The sequence below is a fragment of the Triturus cristatus genome, chromosome 2_2, assembly GCF_964204655.1.
Source record: "Triturus cristatus chromosome 2_2, aTriCri1.1, whole genome shotgun sequence".
NCBI classification, from domain to species: domain Eukaryota; kingdom Metazoa; phylum Chordata; class Amphibia; order Caudata; family Salamandridae; genus Triturus; species Triturus cristatus.
In genome coordinates this window covers 1,103,325,305-1,103,351,539 of record NC_140582.1, presented here as the reverse complement: position 1 = coordinate 1,103,351,539, position 26,235 = coordinate 1,103,325,305, and the positions used below count along the sequence as shown (strand labels likewise).

General features: G+C 45.6%; 1 protein-coding gene across 3 annotated transcripts in view; it reads right to left on the bottom strand.

Annotated features, from left to right (window-relative positions):
* Positions 1-26,235, bottom strand: part of LOC146863222 (uncharacterized) — a 220,655-nt gene that overhangs the window by 18,234 nt on the left and 176,186 nt on the right. The window contains exon 4 of one of the 3 annotated variants that reach the window (XM_085642655.1): positions 4,331-4,787. The exons of the other annotated variants lie outside the window; for them this stretch is intronic. Within the exon in view, the coding sequence (XP_085498781.1) occupies positions 4,525-4,787 (263 nt within the window). The 3' untranslated portion in view covers positions 4,331-4,524. Of the gene's footprint in view, positions 1-4,330; positions 4,788-26,235 lie in introns of those variants that run through there. 3 annotated transcript variants of the gene reach the window in all.

Here is a 26,235-nt window from a genome sequence, read left to right as displayed (position 1 = left end):
CTCCTTTAAGGTTTAGCTCCCATAACTGAGCTAATTAGGGGGCATATCAAGAACAACCGGCGATAATTATCGCTGAGCGCATTTAGCGCTCGGATAATTATCGCCGGCTAGCGCCGATTTTTATCTCTGAGATAGCTTGCTATTAGCAACCCTTATCTCATCAGCGATTAAAATCCTAGCGCTAACTGGCTAACGTGAGAACCCAGCGATAATCTCACATAAGCTAGTTGATAGGGATTCACAAACTTAGCCATGATATCCACCTTCCATCTTCTCAATGAACTGCAAAATTACGTCACAGAGGACAAATTAAAAAACAACTTTAGGAAAACAAGGACTATGACCATCAACAATAAAAGGTGTCGGCCGAGGAGATGGCAACTGGGCGGCAAACAATTAGATCCAGCAATCGACTACAACTACCTAGGTGTCATCATGGATAAGGAAGGGTCCTTTGCCCATCAGAAAGAAGAAATTAGGCGGAAAGGGGTGGGCATAGTAATAACAATGAAAACCTTACATCAAAACTGATGGGGCCCACTCTTGGTTCCCTCTTTAAGGCAGCACAGGCCAAACTACTCCCTACCATAACCTATGGCAGTAAAGCAATGTGAGACAGGGACATAATAACTACTAGACATCACATTAGTTAAAGCGTACAGAATCATGTTCAGTCTCCCAAACTATATCTCACCAGCAAAAATAAGGCTGGAGCTCGGCTTACTAAAACAATCTCTGTCCCGGAATAGCACTCACATCATCTGCTGGTACAAGAGCAGATCCTCCACCTCAAACACTTAAAACCAACTGCATGTCAAGAACTCCAGCAGATGGATACCTCTCCCACAAGAAGCTACCTACAGGAATCTCTGGAAACTGCCGGACTCTCTGACCTCTGGAATACACAGCTCCGTCATTTATCCTTCAAGATTCTGGTATAGAAGACCGTAAAACAACTCTGACTGGTGGACTACCTTCTCAGCCAGATCCCATGCCTGGATGACCCTAAATACCTATAAAACACTTTTATCTCAAAAATATTTTAATGAGGGTTATTCCAAAGCACTAAAGATTAAATTTCTTAGGCATCGTCTAGGCCTTATCACTTGTGCCCAGAACCTTCCACCCTGGCAGCGATTGTTGAGCCAAACTTCTTGCAACTTGTGCGGCACATAAACAGGTGATTTTCTGCATATAATCTGTACCTGCAAGGAGCTACTGCAAGAAAGGATACAGCTGTTATAGGCTTCCTTCAAACAGAGGGGAATTCGCTCTAGGAGGCAAGTGGTGCTGGCATGCATTGATCCGGTGGCCACACAATTGAACTGTAGACTTGCAAAATTTCTTATGTTAGCCGAACAGAAAATGGCACATGCTTCTGACTGCAGAGGAGGTCAGGCTTCCAGTTGAAGACGCACTGGGAGTCTACTGAGTAGCGCACATAGGCAAAGAACTCGGCCATCTTGCCAAGATGGTTTTAAATGGAAATGCTGATCCTTGTAAATAACCTTGCAGTAACAACAAAATGTGTCATATTCTGGCTGCCACATGCCTGCTAGGTTGTACATTCAAGCACGTATACATTGTCCTGCATTTCATTGCAAGCAACAGGCTAAGTGCGAAAAAACTGGCTCATAATTTGACAATGCTGCTCCTGTTAATCATATTTTAGCAATAAAAAAAGGGCATTCTATGATGCACTATATTTTACGTGCTCGCCACATGCTAGATGCTATCACCAGACATGTATGCACTGCACTGCACTTTACTGTGTGTATTAATGGTTTTATAGCTGTGTTTCAATGGTTTTAATGAATGTTTTATTGTATTGCAATGGTTTTTAGTAACTATGCAAAAATAAATAAACTGAAACTATGCACTGTTTAATATGTTTGTCAAATATAAGTCCTTTGAAGTAGACACCTGCCCCCTGCTTTGGTGTGCAATATTAACACATTTTATATTTTATGCATGTAACTTGTTCAATGGAGGAAAGACTGAGATATTGTATTACTCACCAGCAAGAGTACCTCTACTTTCACCGGTGGAGTTCAGGCTTGCCCCAGAGGAAGATTTGTTGACCCCGACTAAGACAATACGCAACCTGGGGGTCCTTATAGATAACAACCTCCAAATGGAATCTCAGGCAGGCAAGACAGCCAGTGTGTGCTTTGGGCTACTGCGTTTGCTGCGCCAGATCTTACCGACTCTACCGAATGAGATGCGCTCCCTGGTCGTGAGCAGCACAGTGTTGAGTAGGATGGACTACTGTAACTCCCTGTATTTGGGGGCCCCTCAATATATCATTCAGGGGCTGCAAAGAGTCCAATCAGCTGCAGCCAAATTAGTGTTAAACCGTAGACGTGCTTCATCCTCTACTCAGGCTCTGAGAGAGCTTAACTGGCTGCCAATCAAAGAACGGATCCAATTTAAATCCCTCTGTTTGGTATATAGAGCAACACATGGGATGGGCCCAATACCCCTCCGGGAAAAGTTCACCTGGTACCTCCCACAGAGACAGCTTCGCTCTTCCAGCGCTAACCTGTTGGTAGTTCCTAGATTCAAACGGTCTAGGATGGGCGGGAGGGCTTTCAGCGTGGCAGGAGCCTTGCTGTGGAATGAGCTACCACAGAAGATTAGACAACTTGACTCATTAACCGACTTCAGAAAGAGCCTAAAAACATGGCTGTTTCCGAAAGCCTAATCCCCCGTCTGTTTATTATCTCGAACCGGTAATAGTTGTGCTATATCAGAGCGCCAGGATACCCATAGGGTCACAGCAGCGCTATATAAGAATAAATACAATACAATACAATACAATAACTGGCTTCTGTGTGCTGTTCCAGACCAAACGGGGGGCGTCTCTGCAGTTTCATCGTGGCACTTGAAGGTTGTTTTTCATCCCTAATTTATTCAGTGCACATGCTGCTGAAGACACCCTAGTGTTATTTGAGTTGAAACTAAGTGAAGACAGAAACAGGTCTAAATATACTGTGTTAGACAGGGAAGAGTCTTAAAGCAAGTGACTTTGTATCTGTTAGTTGTCAAACAAAGGTTCCTTCCAGATGGCTGTACTAAGGCAGAACGTGCCTCACCCCAGGTATGTTTCTTTTTGAAGATAGGAACCACAAGAGTTTATTGAGTATAAGACATGTTGTGTCTTGTAGTGTTGTAATCTGTTTATTAGGTAAGCTGGCCCTAACCCATGATTAAAGCTGTGCACCAGGCATAAAATCTTGCATTCAATCCTTTGGGCAGTGTGGTACTAATGCAGTCTTTGTACACCTAAAAGTCCAGTTATGCAACCTTCAACAGCTTCATGGCACTCCCTATTGCTCAAGGAGATGCCTAGGGTGAACAACAACAGCTTACCTACAAGAGTTTTTACTCTTTATTGTTAACCATTACAAGGTAAACTGTTGAAATTAATGAGGGGTTGTTATAGTGTTGCTGGTGACGCCAAAGCCTTTAATGGTAGGTGGGGCTCTGTTAGCTTTCTGGAGGAGAGGAGATGGCAGGTGTTCCTGATATGGTCGGTCAGTGTGTTTCAGAGATGGGGGGCACCAGAGAAGGAAGGCTAGTCCTGGTGTTCCGCAGCATCAATGTTCTGTTGGTCCTTAATGGGAAAGTTCTTACAGAGTGGAATAGGTTGAATGTGCATTGTGCTTTGCAAGTCATGTGCTGGTGGGGTGCAGATGATGTAATATGGGTGAGATATGGATGCCGAATCTGGAGCTAGCTATCAATGTGGGAGTACATTTCTGATGAAGCTGAAGAGGGGCATGTCTGCAGTTCGAAGACCCATCAATAGCAACTTGGTGTATTTTAAGCAGAGTGTGGAGACTTGTGTTCCTCAGCAGCTTGTTCAAAGTAATAGGTAAGAGCTTTAGAGGACTGAGATCAATAGTGTCAAAACCCTACCAACACCAGATTGCTTTTCAAATGGCTGCTAAGGTGTCACATATTATCTCTTTGCTAAACTAACGAGCCGTGAGACAGCTATTATATGTTTATTGACTGTTATTTGGCAATTCTGCAATTGGCATCTATCATGATAGCATTTCAATAGAAACTGTTTACCAAGATATCTTTCTGCCAGCTAGTATATGTGGAGGAGGCATAAGTCACTGGCCTCCCATGGTGCATGTCTAATCGTCAATGTCATCTGTGAACATCATCATATTGCTTTGCCTCGTCTTGACCAGTTGAGGCTATTGTTGCCTGACTGTCACATATAGGAGCTTTCTACTCAAAATATAACCCAATAAATTGTCCAATTTACTAATTGTCCTAACAAATGTCATTTCATAGTATTGAAATACACAATGTTATCAGCAGAATACATTTTATTATTATTATTTTATACATTACATGGTATAAGCAGAAGATACAGAGGAGATATCAACCTCACGCTGGCTTATAGTGAAGGAATTGCTCCTACACTTCCTAAAATATTACACGCCATTAAAGACTAGAAATCACTTGCGTTGTTGACTATTTTGCTTCTAGGACCCCTCTTGTCTGTTAGCGGTTTTTATGAGAGGGGACTATAAGGTGTTGTGAATTGACCACACAAGTGACGGTCTGATGGGACTCCAGCCGCGCCGCACCGTTGTCCATATCTGGTATTTTCTGGCTGTTTCCCACGTCCTTGGGGATACCCATGCCATCTGCCTTCTCATTAATCAGTACAGCATTTAGCAATAAGCCACTGATCGTGCACACTACGGGGGGCAATCCAACAATGATCGGCAGAAAGATGGACCCTGAAGGCGCAGCATACTCCCCTGTTAACACAAACAGGGACCTTTGATTAACTGGCATAGCACACAATGTAAATGCTTCTGGAAATTCAGAAGTCTTCAAGGTTTCTCATTAACGTAAACTGCTGCTTTTTCAATTTACATTTCTGCTATAATTGTCCCACTCAGCAAACATTGAATTCTGTTTAGCATACATATGGCCGACTTTCCCCTGCCTTGATAGTTTCATTGCGCCATCGGTTATCATTGACCAACACGTTGTACGGTCACAGTAGGCAAGACAGCTCCCAGTGTGACGTCACAGAAGGGCGATAGGTGCTGGAAGATAAGTGGCTTTCTTGTAAATAATCAAGAATTCACAAGTTACAAAAACAAATTGTAATATAAAAGAAAAGTAAAGACATAACTATTGCACCCAGCTGAAAAGAGAAAAATCCTACTTGACAACTCCTTTAGGGTTTAGCTCCCATAACTGAGCTAATTAGGGGGCATATCAACAACAACCGGCGATAATTATCTCTGAGCGCACTTAGCGCTCGGATAATTATCGCCGGCTTGCGCCGATTTTTATCGCTGAGATAGCGTGCTATTAGCAACCCTTATATCATCAGCGATTAAAATCCTAGCGCTAACTGGCTAACGTGAGATTATCGCTGGAAACCCAGCGATAATCTCACGTTAGCTAGTTGATAGGGACTCACAAACTTAGTCATGATATCCACCTTCCATAGGATATCATGGCTAAGTCAGTCCTGAAGCAGGCGTAAGGAACGTAGCGATAACAGGGGTTATCGCTACTTTTCCTGATGCTATGCTTCATAGCGTTAGGCTTGCTGATAGGAGAAATGTCGCTTAGCGACATTTCTCCTTTCATGCCAGGTCAGGAAAGCCCACTTTGCATCTCATTAGAGATGCAAAGCTGGGCGTTAGGAATCCTGACGCTAAAGCAAGGTTTCACGCGTTAGCATGACCTTGCTGATTAGGCGATAAAATTATCGCCGCTTTTCGGCCGAAAACAGCCGCAAAAGCGGCGATAATTTTTTATCGCCTGCTTGTTGATATGCCCCTAAGTGAGACGTTTTGGACTGAGGTCATTCAGTCACCTTAGGAGCATTTGTATGTAATTTCAGCCACTCCCAATTCTGATCTCGTCCTTTATGGCATTCCATTTCTTAGAATGTACATTCCAAGGTCACCTTAACAGAGGGTGATGGTTGTGGTGGTGGAGCCTTCTAGTGGGTTGGGGACAGACATCTAAAAGACATTGTAGGGGGTATCACGGATCATTGTGCATTATTTCTATTGCCTTCTGCATTGAATGTAGCTCACAAAATGTGAATCCCAGACTCAGGCTTGTCACTGACACTGTTTTGTTGTTCTCCTGAGGGATTTCTATGGAAGGCCCAAATCTTATTGCCCATGGAACCCTTCAAAGAATCGACAGAAAATAGCAAGAATATGCAGAGAGGGACATGTAAGCGAAAGAGCAACCACAAATGTGGGAAGCAAGGTATGGAGATGAAGGACTCTTCCAGCATCTTGGTATGTTGGTTGTCAATGTAGTGTTTAGGCTAAATTTAGGGCACTTTGAAGCAAGGAGTTTAAAGTAAAGATGGATAAGGGGTGGGATGTAGAGTAGATGGCGGAAAGAGAAACAAAAGAAGGAAGTTATGGAGTTAGTGAAATAAGAGGACACACATGGAAAGTGGGATCCTTGATGGCTGGGGGTGATGTTGGAAAAAAGTGACAGAAGTGTCAGGAATAGCAATCAAGAAAGGTATTCTCTGGGAAGAACCCATTGAGAATATAACATCTCAATTAAAGAAGCTGACTCTCTTCATGTCAGGGGATGGGTGTGCTCTATTTAGGAAATTAGGGGCTGATTTATGAGCCCTTGCGTCACATATACACCGCTGTTGCGTCACTTATTGTGGTGTTGCAGCGGCATAAATAATGCGCCACGTTGTGCCATATTTATGAAGTGACCCATCTAAGCAGATGTGTCACTTCGTGAATTCCTGCGCTACATTATACCTGTGTCAGGTATAATGTATACAGTGTGGGCATCCCCCCGCAAGAAAGGGTCGCAGGAGTGGCGCAGTAAAATCTATGAGATTTCACTGCATCACTTCTAGGACGCTAATGCGTCAAAACCTTATGCCTGCCTCATGGCATGCGTAAGGGTGATGCCGGTCCTTTAACATGAGGCTTCCCTATGTGAAAGGACACATTGCTGTAGTTGAGTCTGTTTTCAAACACACCCCAGCAATGCATCACTTTTGCGCCTACAGATACGTGAGTAATACTGAGTAACTCTTTTTGTGTCATGATGCGCCATACTGGAAATACTGCGTGTTGGACTTTGCCCTTCTGGCAGGTTCACCCCTGAACTTTTTGCCTTAAGCTCTGACATAGTGGTAGTGCTTTTTGGCCTCTGCGCACTTTAGCTCTGTGGCCCAGTGTAAAGTGCGTGCGCTCTCTGAGTGCATGTGGTGAGATTGGCCTGCCCTCCCATAGGAATGCATGGGGGATATGTGTGTCTATGGTAATTCCTGGTATGAGAAAAGTGCAGGGTCGAGTTTAGTATGTGCGGACTCGTGAGAATAAATGCTGCGTAATGGTGTGCGCAGATTTATGGTGACTGGTGGAGAAGTGCCACTTCTTGAAGTTGGCATTTCTGTGTACTGTGTGCCTGACTGCCTGATGTGGAGTGCATATCTGGCTTGTGATTGACAGGTGCTGGATGGTGTGGGGGATTCCCGGAGCCAGGGTGAGTCTGCCCGGTGGTGAATGGAGAGATCTGCCTGTAGATGGGAGGGAGGAGTTGCACCTGGGACCTGAATAGGGCTGTGCCTTCCCTCCACAATGCCGGCTCCGCCCCCGGTGGTGTGTCTGAGTACCTAGTCCCCATCTGACAAAGGAGAGAGGAGCTGAGCACAACAAAGTGCTCCAAAGCTCCCCCAAACCAGTTGCATCTGGGTTTTCCCCCAGCCCTGTGCTGTGTTACAAAGGGAAAATGTTGTATAAATATAGGGGCTGTGTCCCCATAAAGTTGTTTAGTTCCTGTTCGGTGTTCCTGACGGTGGGAGGCTTGCTGCTGGTGGGGCCCAGGAGGGACTGCCATGGGGGCTGCCTCCCAGCTGGAGGGCCCTGTGTGCTGGCCCATACATTGCCCCCTTGATGCCTCCAGGACCTTTTGGACCCTACTGCCTTTTTCTTCCCAGCTTCCAGGACTTTGAAGAATCTGGTCCTGATCCTAGCGCACGGTGAGCACTTTATTCTAAATTACCCCAGAGAGAGGAGCTGGGGCTGTGCAGCGTCATGCTGCAGAGAGAGGGAGAGGGAATTCCCAGATTAGGGATTCCCCCGTGACGCTGGCAGCGCGGGTGCCCACCCCGCTTATTTTTATTTAATTAAGCAGGTGCCCACCCTGCGCCTTCGCTTTTCATTTTTATTAACTAGCGGGTGCCCACCCCACATTGTGGCCTTTTGTTTATTCCTTAGCGGGTCCCCACCCCGCTGTATATGCCGCCAAAAAAAGCCAGATCGCCTCCACCGTCTGCAGCCCGCCTGGTTGTGAGTGGGGCCTGGCGGACGGAAGCGGAAGAGGGGAGGAGAAGGCGGCACCTGGTCGCAAGGGGCTCCCGTGTGCAAAGGGAAGCCCCGAGCGCCGCACAGAAGGGATGTCGTCTGGAGCCTCGCGGGTTCCGTGAGTGAAGTAGAGTCCCGGGTCCCAGGAGGGGGCCCGGGTGAAGAGAGGCGGCTGGTGCAGGCAGCGCCTGTCCCTTGTCTCCTCCGGGGCTCCCGTGGTGAAGAGGGAGCACCGGTGCCGCGAGTAAAGTGCAGAGGTGTCGGCCCTCTACATCGAGGGGTCCGTAGCGGTGCTGCACGCATGCAGCCTGGACCGCTGAGAGCCTCGCAGCCTCCACGTCGAAGTCCCGGTCCCAGGAGAGGGACCGGGCGAAGAACAGAGCAGAGCGCCACGCGGCGTCTGGTGAGTGGAGCTGGTGGGGAGCGGGGTCCATATCAAGGCACGCTATTAATGCCTGGCCCCCTTTATTGTTTCCCCTGAGTGGCCCCACCAGAGAGCGGGCCGCTCCCACGTCGCTTGCCATAATTGTTTTCAGAGCCCCGTGTGCTCCAACGTTGGGGGCAAGTTCTTTTGGGGGCATATCTGTTTCAGAGCCCCGTGTGGCGCCAACGATGGCCATAATTGTCTTATGAAGGACCACCGGGGCCCCTGCTTTTATTGTATGGGCACATTTGTCTTCAGGGCACAGTCGGTGCCAGCGCCCCCCTCTTCCTGTTGACATTTGCAGTTGCTGCATTTCTGCCCATTTGTTTCAAGGGCACATCGAGTGCCCAGGCCCATTCAAGTTTCACAGCTGCCCAGCAAGTAGTGGGCGGCTGCTACATTTAGGCCGCAATTCTTTGGAGGCCTGTCTTTCTGAAGTTAGGAGTGAAGCGCACTCCTTTGCCCCATCCCTTCCCAGCTGCCCAGCAAATAGTGGGCAGCTGCTACGTTTAGGTTTGCGCAGTTGCACACCTGGATTCAGCTACTAGGCAGCACGCCCTGACTTTTGGGACTATTAGGTTAATAGGGCGCTAGGCCCTAATGTGAGTGTGGTGCTAGGAAATGTAATTCATGTAGTATGTTTTACGCACCCTGTTTGATACCTCTAAACTGTGGTTTATGATTATGAGTTTGTTCTGCACATTATGGTTGATGCTAGTGAGATTATTTTTCACTGTGTGATTTACGTCCCTAATGTGAGTTATACTTAGGAGGTTAGGGTCTAAGGTGTTTAGACTTGTGAGATGATTGCATAATGTGTTTATGCTGGTGAGGTTGGCGCAGAATGTAATTCGCGCCTGATGTGATGCTGTGCATAATGTAGTTTATGTTACAGGCCGATGCTAAGTACAGTGATTACCAGTAGTTACTGTTTGTGTTCTATGTTTATGATAAGTTCTACATTTACTAAGTTCACTTTGTGATGGTACTGACAGTGGTCCAGTTGGCCCTGTCAGGTGTAATTAATCCCTTGTAAATATGAACTAGTGCCAGGTGGCACCATGTATAATATGTGCCTACTATTCTAATGTGTTATGATAATACAAAGGCTATTTTTATATATGACCTTGTGTGGAGTTCCTTTTGTGGTGTGCCCGGGATGTTGTTGCTGTGAGCTTTACAAAAGACCTCCGGGATAAGCCTGACTGCTCGTGCCAAGCTACCAAGGGGGTGAGCAGGGGTTATCTTTGGCGTGTAACTCCCTTGCCCTGACTAGAGTGGTGGTTTCTGCCTGGCTTTGGCGCAAGCCTTAGCCAACCAGAAAACCCATTTCTAACACTGCGCATCTATGGTTTCGCAAGGAGGGCGCACTGAGAAGTGTTGAATCGCTGCTTTGTCACAGTGATGCAACACTTCTCATAAATAAGGCCCTTAGAGTTTGTGCACTCATGATCAATGGTTTTGGGGGCTCATTAAGACTCATATTGGCCACTAATGTGGTCTTACTTTAAAAAAAGTCTTTCACTTGCAATTAACTATATATGGTATTACCACAAACCTTTTAAAACGGAATACACCTTTATAGTAATTAATGTGTAAGAACTACGTTGTGTCTCACTGTAGCACACTGATTTATATATGAATGCATATTGAGGTCTTGCGGACCTTTTACAAACAATGTCACAAAATGCTATACAGTGTTGATATGATATTGAAAACTTGATTTTTACCCATTTAGCCCTGGGAGAAAATGGGGTTGAGGATAGCCTTTGAGCTCCAAGATTGTTCACCCCTCGGAAATGTGACAGGTAGAGAGGGGGAGACCCAGGGGAGAGACTGACCTGCTCTGCCAGGAACAAGGTTATTGGCACCCAGGTGCGCCAGACATCTATGGACAGTCCTTGGGCCTGACTGCTCATGTGCCCATATTGCTTGTTGGTCAGTGCCCCGGCCCAAAAAACAACGGTGGCCCGAGTGTGCAGTGGCAACGACTGGAGCAGTGGCTTGTCCCGGGGGCCTTGCCAATCCCCACTAAGACTTCACGAAGGACTGGACTGTGTTGTGGTCAGGTACTCAAAACCGACCTCCTATAAGGGACTGCAAGGGTAACCCCTAGGTACTGTATGTTGCGCCGAACCCCATCCCGGTCCCATGAAGGAACTGTTTGCCGACTGAGAGGTCCTAGGGCCTGGAGCCTGCCGGCCACTGCCTCAATACAGCAGGCAAAACTGCAGGGATTTGTCCAATACAGTGCCAGAGGAACCTTTGCTCTTCCTAGACCTTCAGACACACCTATTCGGGTCTGTGGTATACAGAGCCCGGTGGAGTCTCTTCCTTGAAAGATTGCCTCTGTTGTGTCACCCTGTGGGACAACCCCCAGAAGCTGTTGGGCGAAACAAACTGTGAACAAGCTCGCAGGGTGCCATCCCTGTGGAAACAAACCCACACAAATCTAGGTGGAAAGACCCTGTCCTCTGCCAGCCCACCATGGGGAGCGCCCCCACCAAGCGAAAGCATGAAAGACAAATGTACGGTACCCCTGCCAGCTATGCAAGCTTCCCGTATAAACGTAGAGACTAAAATCGGAGGCTTAGGGACTCTGGGCAATGGGACAAACTCTGAACATGCCCTCGTAAGTGCAACATACTCACACAGGAAGTGTGAGTGCTCTGGTAAGACCTTTGGACTCATCAGAGTCGGACACAGAACACTTGAGGCCAAAACGTTGAGCGGAAAATGCCTCAGGCAGTGCCAGAACAATAGAGAGACATAAATGAGCCACCTCACCTTAACCTGGAACACTGCAGCTAAAACCATAGTCTAGACAACAGACCTGGGCACTGAGTACGGTCAGGGAACCCTTTAGCCTACACACAGAAACTTTAGGTCTTTATTTACCATCAAACCTGATCCTGTTATAGTAGTGATCATGAAGTCAATGGGCAGCTGGATGACATCAAGTGCTGGGCTGTCTTGGGTCTACGTTGAAAGGCAGTGACCAGATCTCCTGCTGTTGCAAGGAACCCACCTCATGGGAACCAGATGCTCAATACTAGCGAGATATGGTTACGATAGGGTGTACCATGCAGGGTTTTCCCAGGGTTCCCGGGGAGGGGCCATTTTCAAACATAGACAGGTAGAAGACATGTTTCCGTGCAGCCAGTCCAAAGTTAGCATTTACCGTGAGGTTATAATGCACTTAAGAGTATATGGTCAGGCTGCACCACAAACAGCATCAGAGGAGGTACTCCGAACGCTGCAGAGAGGCTCTGCTCATGCAGGGGCACCCTCTCACATAAAAACCAAGCACTCTGTCTTCAGGATTGTCAAGGCCTGCCATAGGAGTGACTTATAGGTTTTATATATGTGTCCAATGGTAGTGATATAGGTAGCCTATACCACAGTAAGGGGTGCATGCACCACCTTACCCAGGCTTCAGTAGCAGACCTATGGTGTCATTTTGGAGTGCTTCCCAGGGGGGCATAATACGTGCTTCAGTCCCTGGTAGGCCTCTGAGGTACCTATGCCCTAGGTACATAGTATACCATATACCAGGGGCTTATAAGGCACTCCAGAATCCAATTAGAGATGTACCTAATGTACATGGAAAGCATTTTAGAGAGCAAGCTAAATGGTGCATGATAATCAGAGTGTCGACTTCAAAGCCCAAATCACTGTGAAAGGTATCATACAATTTAAAGAATCCTGATATCACTGGTAGCAACAAAGAAAATATTTTTACTCCTCCCAGAAACATTTCTTCTAAGAAGGGAGCTGTGAAAGGAGGTGGGCAGTGAGATAAAACTTAGACTGGGTAAAAGTGTGTTGCAAAGCAAAACCAGTATATCTCTGCCACAGAGGTTCCTCCAAACTATTTTCTGGTTATGAAACAGCCACTTTCCAAGTCATCCAAGAAAATATACAGTGGACAGCCATGACCTTTTTTTGCCTCTCCTGCTGCCAATATAGAACAAGCATTGGCAATGCAATAGGTCTTGCATTTGTTGGAGTCAGAGCTATTGGCGTTGTAAATGGCAATGTTTTTTACTATTGCAATAGGTCTTGTATTTGTAGGAGTTATTGGCATTGTAAATGGCAATGTCTTTACTGATGTGTTATGAAGTGTATGTGGTGTATGTAGGTTGGATTGGATTAGTTATTTGTGTAATTGTGTGGCATGGAAATGTGTGGTGTGGAGGGGATTTGTGTATCAGAATTGTGTGGCACGGTGTGCTGTGGAATTATGTGGATAGTGATTGTGTGGGATTGAGTGCCCTGGAATTATATGGAATAGGATTGTGTGTTGTGGAGTGGAATTATGTGGAATGGTATTTTGTGTTGTGCAGTGGTATGCAGTGGAGTTTAATGATGTGGTATGCTGGTGAGGGCTGCCTTCCATGGCACACAAATGCCTATCAATAATTATTTGTATAGGGCCCAAATTTTGCAAAGCTATGCACTGCTATAGCACTGTGGTGTGATCCCATCACATGGTAGAAGGTGGCGCTGCAGGTAGGGATAGCGGTGCTCTGGCAGAGTCTTGTGGACCTATTAGGGATTTGATTATAATAGAGGTGCATTGGTAGAGACGGTGGTCCTAGCAATTGGTAGCAAGGAGTGTTACGGCTACTGTCTTCCATGATCAAAGTTCACTTAATATCACAGGTTAAATCATTAGTTACATGCTGCTCACTGCTCCCAATTTTCATCACCTCATTGCTTCTAACCTATCGACAACCTCCAGACAAACCAATCTCCTGGACCCCATATCAGATATCACAACAGACCACCCCACTGATATATTGCAATATCTGGTTTGCAAGCGGAATATTCATTGAATTTCAAACAGACCATAGCCATGCCACATAACAAGCAATGCTCAACTATGACCAACTTGTCATTGGGACCATACATGAAGAAGGAGCCACTGATGATATACTGTGCATTTTTCTTTGTTTGTGCCTCTGCTGTGCAAGCAGAAGTACAAACAAAAACTAAACCCTTGATATCTTTATAAACACAGGAAGAATGAGGGAGACAGAGACATCTGGCAAACTAAAATAATTTTCTGTACGTTTTATAAAAATGTAAATCTACACGTTATGTGTATTGTTGTTGCGAAGCTGAATTTTAATATCAGCCTTAAACAGGATTTGTGAAAGTACACAAAATTATACACACACAGTTTTGCGTGTTGAAAAAATGTCTGGGCACAGGCAGTAAACAAAGAAATTGCCATGCAGTTTGAAAAAATGTAAATCTACACTTTATGCACATTGTGGTTGATAACCTGAATTTTCATATCGGCTTTCAACACGATGTGTGAAAGTACATAAAATGTTATCGATGTGTTTGTGAAAAATAAAACCAATAATATAAGATGTTTATGTTTATGGATTTGTAAAGCGCATAGCTGCCCTTGGGCTTCCCAGCACTAAGAGAAACATAACAACGGTGGACTAGGACAGGATGTCTGAGATCGGGAGTTTTTTAGGGAAAGAGCAGTGTCTTGAGTTGTTTCCTGAATGCTATGCCTGATGTGCTGGTAAAGTTATCATTACTTACACAGCTTTGCGAATATAAACTGGGATGCAACACTATAAACACTGTGGCAGATTTACAAGCCCCTTTCGCCACTTTTGCATAATTTTTGACATGGGAAAAGTGATGTAAAAAGTGGTGCAAGGGGCTTGTAAATCTGCCCCACTGTATTTTCACTGGTGTTGTGTAAACACATTGCTATGGACACCCAATAGAAACACAGGTAGGAGAGGTCATGACGAGTTGTAACAACAGGAAGCATGAACACCTTGAACACTGTGTGATGGGCGACAAAAATGTTTACTGGAGGGGACACATACCAAAATGCACCAATAAAATAAAAGCATTCAAGAAACATCAAATAGCAATAGACGGGCATGCCAAGAGCCCATAGAAGAGATTACAACTTGTCTTGCAGACAGCGCAAGCACTGTTTTAGGCTCAATCTAAATAGGTAGTGCTAAGGGAAGGAACCTTCCTCCTCTTCCTTTTAGAAAAAAGGTAGAAGCAAAAGATAAAAAGGTAAAAAAGTTTAGGATAGGGTTAAAAAGAAAAATAGGAAAACCAATCTGCAAGAAAATATTTTTCTCCAAGGAAGGCATTCACTTGGTATGTTTTGTGAGCCTGCCAAAAGCCATTGTTGGTGAAATTTAAGTGAAAACTATTAATCAGAACCAATTTCTTCAGCTTGGTTTTTCATTATAAAGAAATAAAAACCATACAACACAATTCAGATATTCCATATAGCTGGTTATCACTACTGCACAAACCACAAAAGTAAACAATCACAAACTCCAACACAAATATAAAGGAGACTTGGGTGAAAAGTTATCCGTGCCCAACAGCACCATGAGGCCACTGGCAGGACAGCAATACACAAATCTCTTTCAAGCTTGTCTAACCTAACATGGGCAGGTTATAACTCGCTGTTTCATATAAAGAACCATATGGAAACTTCACATCTTTAGGTGGCCAAATTTAGCCTTAATACATACTCATATTATATGCCTGGGGTGTCCACCAGATGCCACTATTGGCTATCAAATGCCAGCAATACCCACTGGAATCCAGGGTACTCGAAATACTTGGGGGCGTGACAAGATGGTCCACAAACACAGACCAAGTGTACATTTTTTCTACATTACAGCTTCTTTGGCGTGGAAGTGCTTTGTGCCAGACTTTACCATTCTTATTTCGCTGGACACTGTGAAGCAATCATGAAGCGAGAGATCACAGGAAGGAAAAATTAAAGTAGTATTTTTGGGCCATATGTATCAAAAAAGAGTTTTGCGAATTTCAAATTGCGATTTTTAGCAAATCGCAATTAGAGAATAGCAAAATGCAATGTATGTAGTATTTGCAAAAAATTTGGTGAATCCTACATATTCCTTATTTGCGAATCGCAAATTGAGATTCGCAAATAAGGAATACCTTCCCATTCATTCCTATGGGCTAGGAGGACCATAGGAATGAATGGGAAGACATTCCCAATTTACGATTACAAATTAGAGAATCGCAAATTGAGAATGCAATTTCAAGGTTGCAAGGGTGCCAAAAGGACACCCTGTTGCACCCCTAAAATATGCATGTGTGCCCCTAAGGGCATGTATGTGTGACATATGGCACTTTAAAAAAATCAAAAACGTGCTTTTCTATGAACATCGCAAATTACCACCAACTTGAAGTTGGTGGTAATTTGCAATTCCTTAAGGCCAAATAGCGAATTTGTGGTACCCCCAGAATTGCATTTACGGAATCGCAGTTTGCAATTCCTTAATTGCATTTGTAAAATAAAGAATCGCAAATTTTGCGATTCTCTATTTTGCGATGGCCTTTTGGGATGATACATCCCAAATGGCTTTTTCCCATTCACAAAAGGGTAGATTCTGAGAATCTGCCCATTTGCAAACGGGAAAAAGGCTTGATACATGTGGCCCTTTGTCTGGTTGCAAACCACTCGCTTTATGCAGCCATTGAGTCTTAGGCCTCTGGTTGACTCCCTCTGTCCATAACATGAAGGTTTCCTCCCCAGTCCTGCTCCCAGTCATTTATATTTCAAATCCAACTGGTAGGTAGATTAATATGATGTGCAGATGGAGCTCTCCGCTGCTCTAGTGCATTTCTAGTTAAGTCAACAGATGCAGAGCTGTCATTTTTTCCATGTCAGGAGTGAGTAGTTGATCCACTTCAGATTATTTCTGGTAATTATAGTCATGCATTTACAGCAGTGAAAACATAACTGCGGGCACCAGAATGCAAAGTAGAAACCAGCAGTAGAGAGACTACTGACTTGTGCACCACAGCTTGATGTCACTGTCTCACTGCTGAGTAAAAGTTCTCTCACACTCTAAGGAGCTCAAATAGAAAGGATCCCGGGAAGTAAATATTACATAGGTTAAGTATGTATAGAAGGTTAACTTTTATCTGGAGGAGCAGAGTTCATCATGGTGATTACCCTGGCTCATGCCCTGTTACTACCTACACAGCCGGATCTCATCACTTCGGCAATGTATTAATCTACTCATTGTCAAAGGTTCCAATCCCAACAGGTTTAACTCAGCCTTTCATCTGCAGGAGGTTGAAAAAAATGAATAGCTCTGAGTTGAGTAACAATTCACATCTTTCATTCAATGCCAAACTGCCCCAGTAGGAGAACATACGCTTAGTAGATACACGCCGTACAAGCGCCGACACCATGCTTCATGTCTGTGTCCCTGCAAACAACTGCTACGTGTCTCCATCTCCATGAAATGAACGGTACCTGCTGCTAGGACTGGCTGTTCAAAAGCAGTACTTTGCATGGTGGGATTTCAGAGCCAATATTTACTATGGTAAAATTGAAAGAATGACTGCAATAAGGCCTTGCCTTAAAAAAAAAGTGCTATGGCAGGCTGAATGCATCACATGACGGAGTTCTTGGCAGCTAATCAGCAGACCTGCAAACTTCATTCACATATACAGAACACACACACCAAAGCCAGCAGCAAAGCTACCTTTCCATTACACTTCAAAACAGGTAGATTGTATACAGCTGCACTGCAAGATCCCTTGACACACAGAGAACAGCCACAGCTTAACAGTGGCGGCTGGCATCTACGAAGAGTGGTGTGGCAGGCAAATGGGTGGTAGATGGGTGAGTGCATGCACTTATCGTGCACAACATGTAATGTGTAAATATTTTTTTTTAAATTAAAATTCACTTACCTTACATGCTGCACAACACTTCCTCCTCGCTCCAGTCCGGTGTTCAGTGCTGGCCCCAGCCAACTCCAATAACCAATCCTGGCGCTGCTCTCATGCTATTAACCAGCATGAGAGAATTGCCAGGATTGGAGGGAGCAGCCTCTCTCTGCGCTCCCAAGGGCACTGGACACCTGTGCTTGCTCACAACCCAGCTGTCTAAGAGAGGTTTAAAGGGCACATGTCTGGCTGGCTGTTGCAAAACAGCCAATCAAAGGGACATGCACACTTTAAACTTAAGTACAAAGGCAGCCCACCGCTCTTCCCTGCTGCTGCCACTTAGTAGGCCTCGTACTGTCCTGACACTTGGTTTGGAACAGGCTGATGAAAAAGAAAATGGTAATACATTGTCTTTATTACCATTTTCTTTTTCTTTTTTGGGGGTATTTTTGTTGGTGGGGCCACGATCCTTCGCTCTAATGAAGGAGCCACCCCGGCAGCTTAGATAGGTAGTACAGCTAGCAGCACTGCAAGCTTCACTCTCTCACAAACAGAAAGTATCATATATGCAGTGGCAGAGTGAACTCACACCATGCACTATAAAAAAGGTTGATCACTGGCTGCAGCTATGCAAGCCACTCCCTGACAGCCTTAGCAAAACATTCAAGTTTTGCTGAGTAACTCTTTCGGTTCAATTTTTCCCTTGGTAATCCAGAAATATAATGCAAAATGTTTAAAAAGGATATGGTTCTACAGATACCATATACCAGATTACATGGAAAAGATGAACTAGAAGAACTATTGATGCATCAAATGGGGAAACGTGATAGTTGTAACACAAGTAACAGAAGTTCAAGTACAGCTACTCACACATCTAATGCCCTCACAATAACAGAAACCTGATGCAGTGTGGAATGTGTGGAATGTATGCAATGCTTCACACCCCTGTTGAGACCCCTGTTGAGACCGTGAAGCACTCCTCCGTTCATAATATTCCCGATATCTATCGGAGTACATAGGGGGAAAGTATGTGGGGCTGTAGCCTGGCCTGTGTGTGAAGTGTTAGGAGTGTTGTATAAGTATCAAAGAACGTGAAACAGGAGTAAACCCGTTTACCCAGTTGAGACCGGGTGAATTATAGTATCAAAACAACAATGTCTCAACCAGTAATTACAGGGAAAATTTTAGGAAAATGCATAAATCATCAAGGAAGGGAAACAAGAGACCAAAATAAGAAATTTGTTATTATTATCATACAAATAGTTATAACAGCACTATGGTACAATTAAACTAAATTAAAGTAGCCAAAAATACACCAATTGTGTACTGACCGTGCTTGGTGCAAGTGATAAGTGCAGTGACACAAGTGATATATACAGTTGAACTCTGCACACTGATACAGTGGATATCGTTCGTACCAGTTGGACTGTAATTTGACGACTGCAACAGGCTTATACTACAGATAGCCTGTCTTTGAATATATTTTCCTTGTGCCTGCAAGATTTCCTGATAACGCCCATTCATTAGCGTTCTCTTTGATTTCCTGTACTACTGTGTGATTCCAGCACTCCTCAAATTGTAGCCATTGTCCTGATGATGACCTTAATTGCATAAGGTCGATACGCCGTCGACATCCCAGTGTAATCCACGGCTACCTGAGGATTAATACCTTATAACAAATTATTTACTGTATTTATGTAATGTGTTTATGATTAATGTTTGTTTTCACTCTGCGCCGTTCCACACTGTATATATCACTTGTGTCACTGCACTTATCACTTGCACCAAGCACGGTCAGTACACAATTGGTGTATGTTTGGCTACTTTAATTTAATTTAATTGTACCATAGTGCTGTTATAATTATTTGTTTGATAATAATAACAAATTTCTTATTTTGGTCTCTTGTTTCTCTTCCTTGATGATTTATGAATTTTCCTAAAATTGTCCCTGTAATTACTGGTTGAGACATTGTTGTATAAGTATCAAAGACATGCTTCAAGCATGGTTTTGTGAACTTTGAGCTGCACTTAGCTCGAGGTGTTGAAGTGCTGAAGTAGCTCAAACCGATAAAAGAAAATACAATTGCTAAGCTCACACAATTTATCAGCCCACTGAGTAACGTAATGTCGCTACTTTTCAATCCACTGAAAAACTGATTTTTACACCTATGGGCACCACTTCAGGGGCCTGTGGACTGCTGTGCCTGCATCCGCCTTTCCACGCCTGGCTTTGGGATTTAAGACCTGCGCACGGTGTGGTTTACTGGGCTAAGCTCTGGTTGTAGCAAGTGCTGTACAAGGAGCTAAAAATGGACCAAAAATACAGCTCGACTTCGGAGAGCAGTATAAATAAAAATGTTTCAGAAGAATCATGTCTCAGTGAGATCTGGTGATTTTTCCTGATCAGCCAGCAATCGCCACAATTCTAATTATACTTTAAACTCTCAATGAACATAAAAACAAAACAAATAATAAAGTGTGCTATTAGTGTTGCAGTCCAGGCACTGTGAACAACAGAACAATGGCCTAATTCAGGTGGAGTCTTACTCTTGCAGCACACCTGGCTCCCCAGATTTGAATGGAGTCTCATCCTTGCACCAATTTTGTGGAGTAAGATTTGATTCAGGAGCATGGAGCTGGTGAGCATGGAGGAGTGCGATTCCACTGATGTCTCAAGGTGCAGCACATTAAATCTGTGGCCTCGAATGCCAAAGGCCTATGTCTTGGTCGAGTTCTATTACTGTACTTTCTTCTCCCATCAGAGATCTTCAAATTGTGGGGTTCACAACCCTAGGTGGTCCGTAGCTACATTCCAGGAAAGGGAGGGGGGGCACAAGGAGATCTGTAATTACTTGTAAATGAAGGTAGCAGTGAAGTGAAAAAAGCATTTGCAATGCAATTAGGTCTCGCATTTGTGAGTTAGAGTTATTGACGTTGAAAATATATTGAAAAAGACGCAAAGTGTGGATTGTGTCAACAATTGCTTGGCACATACCTCATGGGTGAAGTGTTGCCACACATGCACACCGTGGTGCTTCAGTAATGCGAAACTCATTAATAAAAGTAGTGCTTACAGACAAACTAACGCAATCGGGATCGAAGCATGTGAATCCAAATCCTGGCTTCTCTTTAATTTTCTAGACTATTTGACTTACTCTCCTGCATCTTGGTTATCCACCAAACACTGTAAGGTAATGAAGTCTGCCAAGGGGGCGGGGGCAGGGGGGCTTCGGGGGTATATGAAAATGTATTAATTGCCTAGTTGTCAAAGGTTGCCCGGTGCTATTAGTTAAAAGTGTGCCGATTTCATTAAGATATTAAGAGTACTTTACTCGCATCTATGAGAAAATCGACATTAACTAAACAAAATGCAAGAATGCTTGTCAGTTTTCACAGTGTTTTAGACAGTACTGGTTGCTTAGTTTCATTGCAGTATTTTTTGTATTTACTCTTTTACACAGCATCCAAAGTAGGTTACCTAACCCCAAAGCCCCAAGTTGTTAATAACCCATAGAATGGAGTGTTTTACAGTTGAGCAAATGTGTCCAAATTTAATTTTGGTAGTGCCATGGAATGATCAGCCAAAGAGGTACTAGATGAGTAGGTATTTAACTACACTGTCAAAAGTATGGTATTGTGGCTGCTGTTTGTTTGTACGCAACCACCTCTCTGAATGTGTTTATTAATATAGAGCTTAATCTGCCAGACAGTGCTCACAGAGGGGCAACTAAATCACAGAACAAAATATATTCATTTATCCTGAGTGTGAAGGCAACCGGAAGGCTTAGGTGCCCTTCTGGAGAGGCTATGGATCCCAGCGCTTCTACAGACTCTGCCGTGCTCCTCTGCTCCAGCAGGGCACAGCTCAGAATCTGCCTCTTCTGCTAAGAATAGGTGAGGGGGATGAGGTTGGGGCATGCAGGAGTTGCCGGCAGATTTCCAGGTTATTGAAAGTGATGATTCTAATGTGAGGTAATGGAGACTGAATTTGTTTGTCTGCACCAGTCTATTTCTCTACCATCTACTGGGCTCACTGTCATGTATCCATTCATCTCTCTTTGTTAGAGGTGCGCTAGCCAATATATTAATTAACAGGTAGAGCCAGCCAGAGACGAGCCAAGCGTATACGAGCGAAGCATATACGAGCCAAGCGTATACGAGCCAGTGGGCGAGCCGTGAAAATGATCGGCATGTTAATCATACAGTAAACATGATGTAAATGTGCAATAATGTCTCTTCAGAATTCAAAAAAGTGCATTTCTTTAGCGCGTCACCTCAGGACACAAGATTATAGCACTGAATTCGAGAGGAAGTTATTAATAGTGCTCGTTTTAAGCATGAGTTAAAACACTACCGCTCCTCCCACCCGACAACAATGCCATTTGTGAACTTAGAGGTGTCAGTTGCCATGCATACCCCAAATGTTGCCTAAAGTCTTATTATATTTAGAGTAACATTAAAATCTAGTTCATTAAACACAAGACGTTTTTGTACAGCACGCACCAGGAACTCGCATATTTCAAGGTGGCAATAATAAAGATGAAAACAGAAGTGCCGGCAGGCAAGACAACACAAACGGGAGTGGGGGGGTGTGAAGTCACAGACTGAGGGAGGGGGCAGTGGGGTGGGGAGACAGGGAAGAAAATAGTGTTAGTAGTAAAGGGGGCAATAGCCGTGCAAGGATACAAATGATGAATAAGGAGGGACTAACAAGACTCAAACCAATCGGAAGGCAGCATTTAAGACCAAAGCCAATGGGCAGAGAGGGGTCGGAGCTTCCACAAAGATTCCAAACTACAGTATATACTGCATGTCTCGTAAAGCGATGGTAGCGCATTTGCGCTGCAACGCTAGGCAAGACCTAAAAGAAAATAGTGCCAGGAGTAAAGGGGCCTGGCGGACTTGCTGCTTGCTGCTGGCTTCTCACTGGACCCTCTACTACTCCTTGCGGAACCCGCTTCGCGGGTCTCGCTGCGGCGTGAGAGCCGTTTGTCCAAACCTGCGGATTGTTTCAGTGAGGGACTGGGCGAGTGCAGGGCTGCGAGCGGCGGGACAGGACTACGTCTCCCAGCAGTCCTGTTAACCCGCGCCTCCTGCCACCTGGCCGCTCTCCCTGCAAGCCCCGCCCCACTCACAGCTTGAAAAAGCCCTTCTGAGCTCTTCTGCCCCGGGATACCTGGCGGACTTGCTGCTGGCTTCTCACTGGACCCTCTACTACTCCTTGCGGAACCCGCTTCGCGGGTCCTGCTGCGGCGTGAGAGCCGTTTGTCCAAACCTGCGGATTGTTTCAGTGAGGGACTGGGCGAGTGCAGGGCTGTGAGCGGCGGGACAGGACTAAGTCTCCCAGCAGTCCTGTTAACCCGTGCCTCATGCCACCTGGCCGCTCTCCCTGCAAGCCCCGCCCCACTCACAGCTTGAAAAAGCCCTTCTGAGCTCTTCTGCCCCGGGATACCTGGCGGACTTGCTGCTTGCTGCTGGCTTCTCACTGGACCCTCTACTACTCCTTGCGGAACCCGCTTCGCGGGTCTCGCTGCGGCGTGAGAGCCGTTTGTCCAAACCTGCGGATTGTTTCAGTGAGGGACTGGGCGAGTGCAGGGCTGCGAGCGGCGGGACAGGACTACGTCTCCCAGCAGTCCTGTTAACCCGCGCCTCCTGCCACCTGGCCGCTCTCCCTGCAAGCCCCGCCCCACTCACAGCTTAACTCTCCTCCTACTAATTTAAACAGCTACTTCCGCGTCGCGGGAGCGCGCGGGAGCGCCCGGGGATAAGCCCGGGACAAGGGCGGGACCGTCTGTGGCCGTCAGGGGCCGCAGGAGGCTGGGCTGGGCCCACTCTCTTTCACCTGCATTTCCTTGAACCTATCTGGTTTGTGAAATAGGTTCTGGGTATGCCATCATCGGCCCTAGGCGGAACACCAGCGAAGGAGGGGGAGGCAACACTGGGACTCTGGACAATTATTTTAAACCGGTAAAGGGTGACGGGGGAAACGAAACATGTCTGGAGATGCGTAGGGCAGAGCGACGTCGCTCGATTGAACACATGAAAAATAGGCCCCTCAGTGATATAACTTCCTATCCTATCTCCCAAGAGGAAGGTTCCCTTAATGCTAGCCAGGATCTTTTATCCCAAGAAGATGTTCCCCTATTACTACGGGATAGTTCTCCTATTCCTGGCCCACTTCCTAAACAAACTACGGACATCACTCCACTACTAGCTGCCAGTAGTACGGTAGTTGACTTACTCACCCAAACGCACACCAGAGCTAAAACCAGGATTAACAAGCCAAAGCAAACTGTGGTGGCAGAGGTGCATGACCCACCACCAAATAAGCGCAGAAGGAAGTTGAGGGGTGGTCAGGGGAAGACCAAGATCCCCCACTCTGATTTTGGAAAGTCACTTAACTCCGTATCTATGTTGGATAGGCCAGTAGCTAATGTGCACAAGGCTACTCCCCTTAAGGGTACTAACACTATTACCTCTGTGTCTACCAGCGACAAAGGGAAGAGCCCACTTAACACATTATTTCCTGGCATCTCCTTGGGGAGCATCGAAGCCCTAATTCGATCACTCCTGTTGCCCATTAGCGAGAGCTTGCAGAAAATAGAACTCAGGCTGACCACTCTGGAGGCAACCTTAACCACCACGAAAACCTCGGATAACAAACAGAGTAGAACCACTGAGTCCAATCTACCAATAGGTACCTTTCCCAACATTCAAAACGCACCGATCCACACGGGGCCTCCTCTGGGCTCCACTGCCGCTCCCCTTTTACAGCCACTTATGGCTATCCCAGTTCCAATTCCTTCTAGCAATCCTAACATCCTACCACCACAGACAGATGGCCCAGCTTTCCAACGCATAGATACTGGCTCAAACCCTCGGGTCCTACATAATGTTGGTACTGCCCCCCTGTTCCCTGGTAAGCCTGCCCCTAGACCACGGGGACCCGACCTACCACCAGAGGCTAACAGCCTCATGGTGGTTTTGGCTGGTGTCCCTTCTTTAGAACTGGGTGAAAATGAGAACTTTCACTCACTCAAGAGGAAAACCATTAAATGGTTGAATTGGAACAGACCTCTCCCAGCCCACCTCAACAATGAGATCATTATGGTAAGAAGGGTACCATGGTTGGGGAAGTCGGGGAAATCAATAGCAGGGGACTGTATCATTGTGTCTTTTCGAGACCCTGGAACAGTACTACACATTTGTGCTGGGTCAAATAGATCACTGGATTCTACCATACAGACTTTGCCAGTTTCCTTCTTTTTCCCTCCCATTTGCATGCACCATGATCTGTCACAGGGTAACTGGACAAGGGTGGAACGAAGATCTAGATATAGGGGATATGCTCCACGTCCAGTTTATCGACCTCTGGAGACTCCCTTTTTGGACCACAATCGTTTTAACTGCCTGAACGGTTTGGATGGTGTGGACTGACTGCCCCCAAACCCGGACTCAAATCCTGTGACCTTGGGTAACGGTCCCAGTAAACTTCCTGATCCGGCTGAACCCACCTCTGAAAATGACCCTGTTAGAGCAATTGGTGTAGTTTCTGGCTCTGGTGCTGGCTCTTCCCCCCCACTCCACCTCTGCAATCTGTTCTGTGGCTTCTCCAGCGCACATGAGACTAATTTGGTGGAATGTGGCTGGCCTTGCCAGTAAACTGGGCACTCAAGATTGGACAACTTACATCGAGTCCGGGGATGTTTGTATGCTCCAAGAGACTTGGGCAAGGGAAGATTACAACTACCAAGGTTACGAGTCATTTTCCATCCCGGCTAGGTGGGAGGGTAAGGGCCGCCCTACTGGTGGACTCACAACCTGGGTGGCATCCCACTTAGGATGCCAGGCTTCACGCCTACCGGTACCATCAGATGATATCCTAGTGGTTTTACTGGCCTGGCCGAACCTAGCGAAACTTGCCCTGATAAATATTTACTCCAGGCCAGTGGGAGCTTTGCGTGAATCTCCCACTATAGAGGAGCTATCAGTATACTTAGCGGAAATGCCAAGAGACATTCCTTATATAGTGGGAGGGGATTTAAATTCCCATTTCGAGCCGCTGGTCAGCCTCGTAGAGGGATTTCCCATGGAAGAAGAGTTCAGGTGGTCAGTACCCTCTGTCGTAGGACCTTCCCCAAAGGTATGGACGCCTGTGGCATTGCAGATTACTGCCCTTACCCTAAAGCATGGAATTAGAGCCTGCAATGGACGTATTAAGTCTGATGTACCAAGCAAAACCACGTACAACAGACTGGGAAGAGAGTCCCGCTTGGACTATGCCCTTGTGCAGATAGTGAACTGGTCTTCTATCTTGGACTTTAGGGTTGTGGAGAGATTGGATAGTGACCATAACGCCCTTGAACTCGATCTTAGCCATCCTGGGCTAAAGGCCTCCACAACAACCATGGAGGAGTTCAACCATGAACTACTATTAGATAATAACAGGAGAAGAATCAGGTGGGATAAACTAGCTACGAGCCAAGTGAAACTTTCGAAGCTCTACGCAGGTTTAATCCCTATTTTGGAAAAAGTGGGAGAGCTAGCCAATGATGTGGGCAATACAGACCATCATGAGAAATTATATCAGGCTCATGAGGACCTTATAAAGGGAGCGGCTTCTGAGCTTTTTAGCAGGGTTCATATTCAGAGAAGGACCCAGCAACATAAGGCCCTATGGCACAATGCAGCCTGCAGGAAGGCAAAGGGAGAACTCCTTAGAAGCATCAAGGAGGG